Genomic DNA, 2,336 nt, shown 5'->3' with positions numbered 1-2,336 from the left:
CAATACATACAACAACACAACATGCCTCTAATGCTACTACTACCACTATATTAACCACGAACTGCACCCCCCCGGTCATTCAAATCTGTCTCTGTTCTGCCTCTGTTTCTAATCCATGATCCTGTTTCATCCTTCTCCCCCCCTTTTGCCCACGCCCAATCATCGCGCCCTGATCCCTGCTGCGCTCGCTGCCGGCCCAGGGCAATTGCAGGTCGGCCATCCACCTGTCGCGCCTCGACACAGACGCCCGCGCAGCTGAAACCGACCAGAGAGCTCCCCTGCTGCTGCTGCTGCTGCTGCTGCTTGAACCCGAGCTGAACTCATCTCAACTCGAGCTGTTGAATATTATCACTCTACACACACACACATCTTTCTAGACGCCAGACTATGGTCGTTCAGTCGGCCACGCGCGCATCACAGCTGGGGCACGGCACTGCTTGCAGGCACTACTTATTGCTTCTCATCGTCACGTTGTCAGCCTGGCCGCGACCCTAGGCTTCCTCTTTTCGCCCAGTATTAACCGATTCGAGCACGAATACGGCTGCGTCTGCCTCGAATCACCCGACCCAAAAGCCTGCCATTGCCATCGTCATCGCCCTCGACACGGCCGCGGCCGCCTGTTGCAGCACTTTGCCTCTGTTACCGGCTGCCTCTGCTCGTCATTCAAGAATTACTAGAGGCTCAACGCAAGACACAACAGCCGTGTTGTCGAATTCGCACGACACTGCTACAGACCCCTACCACTGTACAACCACAAAGCTGCGACTGCAGAAGAAAAAAAAAAAAAAAAAAAAAAAAAAAAAAACACCACCGACTCCGATCGACACTTCCGCTGCTCTTCCAATCCGGCTCCACATCCAAACCACCGTCGAGTCGCGCACATTCCCACCTCGAAACGTCCCACGAACCGGCTTCGACAGCCTCGCGAGGCTCAGCTCAGCTTCAGCTCCATCGTCGCCCTCCCGAGGCAAAACAAGAATCGGCATCCTTGCCCGGCATGGCTGCCCCTCGACAGGCAGAGACGAGGCTCCAGGAGGCGGCCGTCGTCACTGCCCGCAGCTCCAGCGACGCAAACGTCAACGCCCTGAACCGCCGCAGTCGCTTACCCCTGGACACGGCGCCTGCTCCAGTGCACCAGACCGGCTGCTTCGAGGTCGACCGGGTCATCAAGAGCGGCTTCGTCCAGAAGCGCGGCCAGAAGACAAAGGTGTGTGTGTGTGTGTTGTGACGATGACATGTATGATCTCGCAAGGTCATCAAATGCTAACGCGCCTGCAACAGAAGTGGAAGAGCGTCTACCTCGTCCTGCGACCAAACGGCATCTCCATCTACAAGGATGACAAGGAGACCAAGCTCCGCCACCACCTCTACACCTCCGACCTCTCCGCCGTCGCCTTCCTCAAGGACCCCAAGCACAAGCGCCAGAACCTCTTTGGCCTCTTCTCGCCCTCGCGCAACTATCACTTCCAGGCCTCGACCGCCCAGGACGCGCAGGAATGGGTCGACGCCATCCGCAGGACCGCCCGCCTCGACGAGGAGGAGGAGGAACTGTACCTCGGCAGCCCCGTCGTCCACACCGTCGCGTCGCCCGGCGCGCCCGACAGCTACCGCCAGCCCGCCTACGCCGCCTTCTCGAGCTCGCCCGAGAACATGGGCAGCAACTTCGACTCGACGGTGCCCAAGTCCATGGCGCCAGGAGGCAACAACCATCGCTTCTCCTACACGCTGGACTCGTCCGGCCTGTCCGGCAACGAGATGCTCTCCTACTCTGACTTTTCCGACAACGATGGCCCCCGACGACAGGGGGGCACCTCCTACGAGAGCCTGGCCGCGCAGTCGCCCCCCGAGCTGCACACGCCCGGCGCCGCGCCGCAGAAGCTCAACCCACTGGGCCAGCGCCCGGAGACGGGGGGCCGCTCCGCCAGCCATGTCAGCGCCGTGACGGCCGAGCAGGAGTCCGAGCGCGTCGTCTGGCAGGGCGCCCTCTGGATGCATCGCAGCAAGGGCGGCGTGCGCCAGTGGAAGCACATGTGGGGGGTCCTGCGCGCCCGCCAGCTGGTCCTCTACAAGGACGAGTCCGAGTACGCCGCCCAGAGCATCATCGAGGTGGCCGACGTCGTCAGCGTCGTCGAGATGGACCCCGTCAGCCGCAGCAAGACGAACTGCCTGCAGATCATCACCGAGGAGAAGACGTACCGCTTCTGCGCGCCCGATGAGGAGTCGCTCGTGCAGTTTTTGGGCGCCTTCAAGAGTTTGTTGGCTAGGAGGCGGGTGGCGGCCAATGTCGTCAAGCCTCCGTGGTGATTGTTGTCGGCCAGCCAATTCTCTTTTGCCCC

At 61.0% G+C, this 2,336-nt stretch overlaps 1 protein-coding gene across 1 annotated transcript; it reads left to right on the top strand.

Moving 5' to 3' along the window:
- Positions 1-661: 661 nt before the first annotated feature.
- Positions 662-2,336, top strand: BBK36DRAFT_1026646 (PH-domain-containing protein). The gene is made up of 2 exons (XM_024888871.1): positions 662-1,207; positions 1,282-2,336. The coding sequence occupies exons 1-2, from the start codon at positions 998-1,000 to the stop codon at positions 2,302-2,304; spliced, it is 1,233 nt and encodes a 410-aa protein (XP_024744879.1). The 5' UTR covers positions 662-997; the 3' UTR covers positions 2,305-2,336.

This window comes from Trichoderma citrinoviride (genome assembly GCF_003025115.1).
Source record: "Trichoderma citrinoviride strain TUCIM 6016 unplaced genomic scaffold BBK36scaffold_170, whole genome shotgun sequence".
NCBI classification, from domain to species: domain Eukaryota; kingdom Fungi; phylum Ascomycota; class Sordariomycetes; order Hypocreales; family Hypocreaceae; genus Trichoderma; species Trichoderma citrinoviride.
The sequence above is the reverse complement of the archived record's forward strand: the minus strand, read 5'-3'. Positions and strand labels throughout refer to the sequence as shown.

Bases quoted from the DNA above. Each gene is read 5' to 3' on its own strand.
- BBK36DRAFT_1026646 (XM_024888871.1), top strand. From the start codon at position 998: ATGGCTGCCCCTCGACAGGCAGAGACGAGGCTCCAGGAGGCGGCCGTC. The intron at 1,208-1,281 runs GTGTGTGTGTGT...CGCCTGCAACAG, and splicing joins AGCGCGGCCAGAAGACAAAG to AAGTGGAAGAGCGTCTACCT.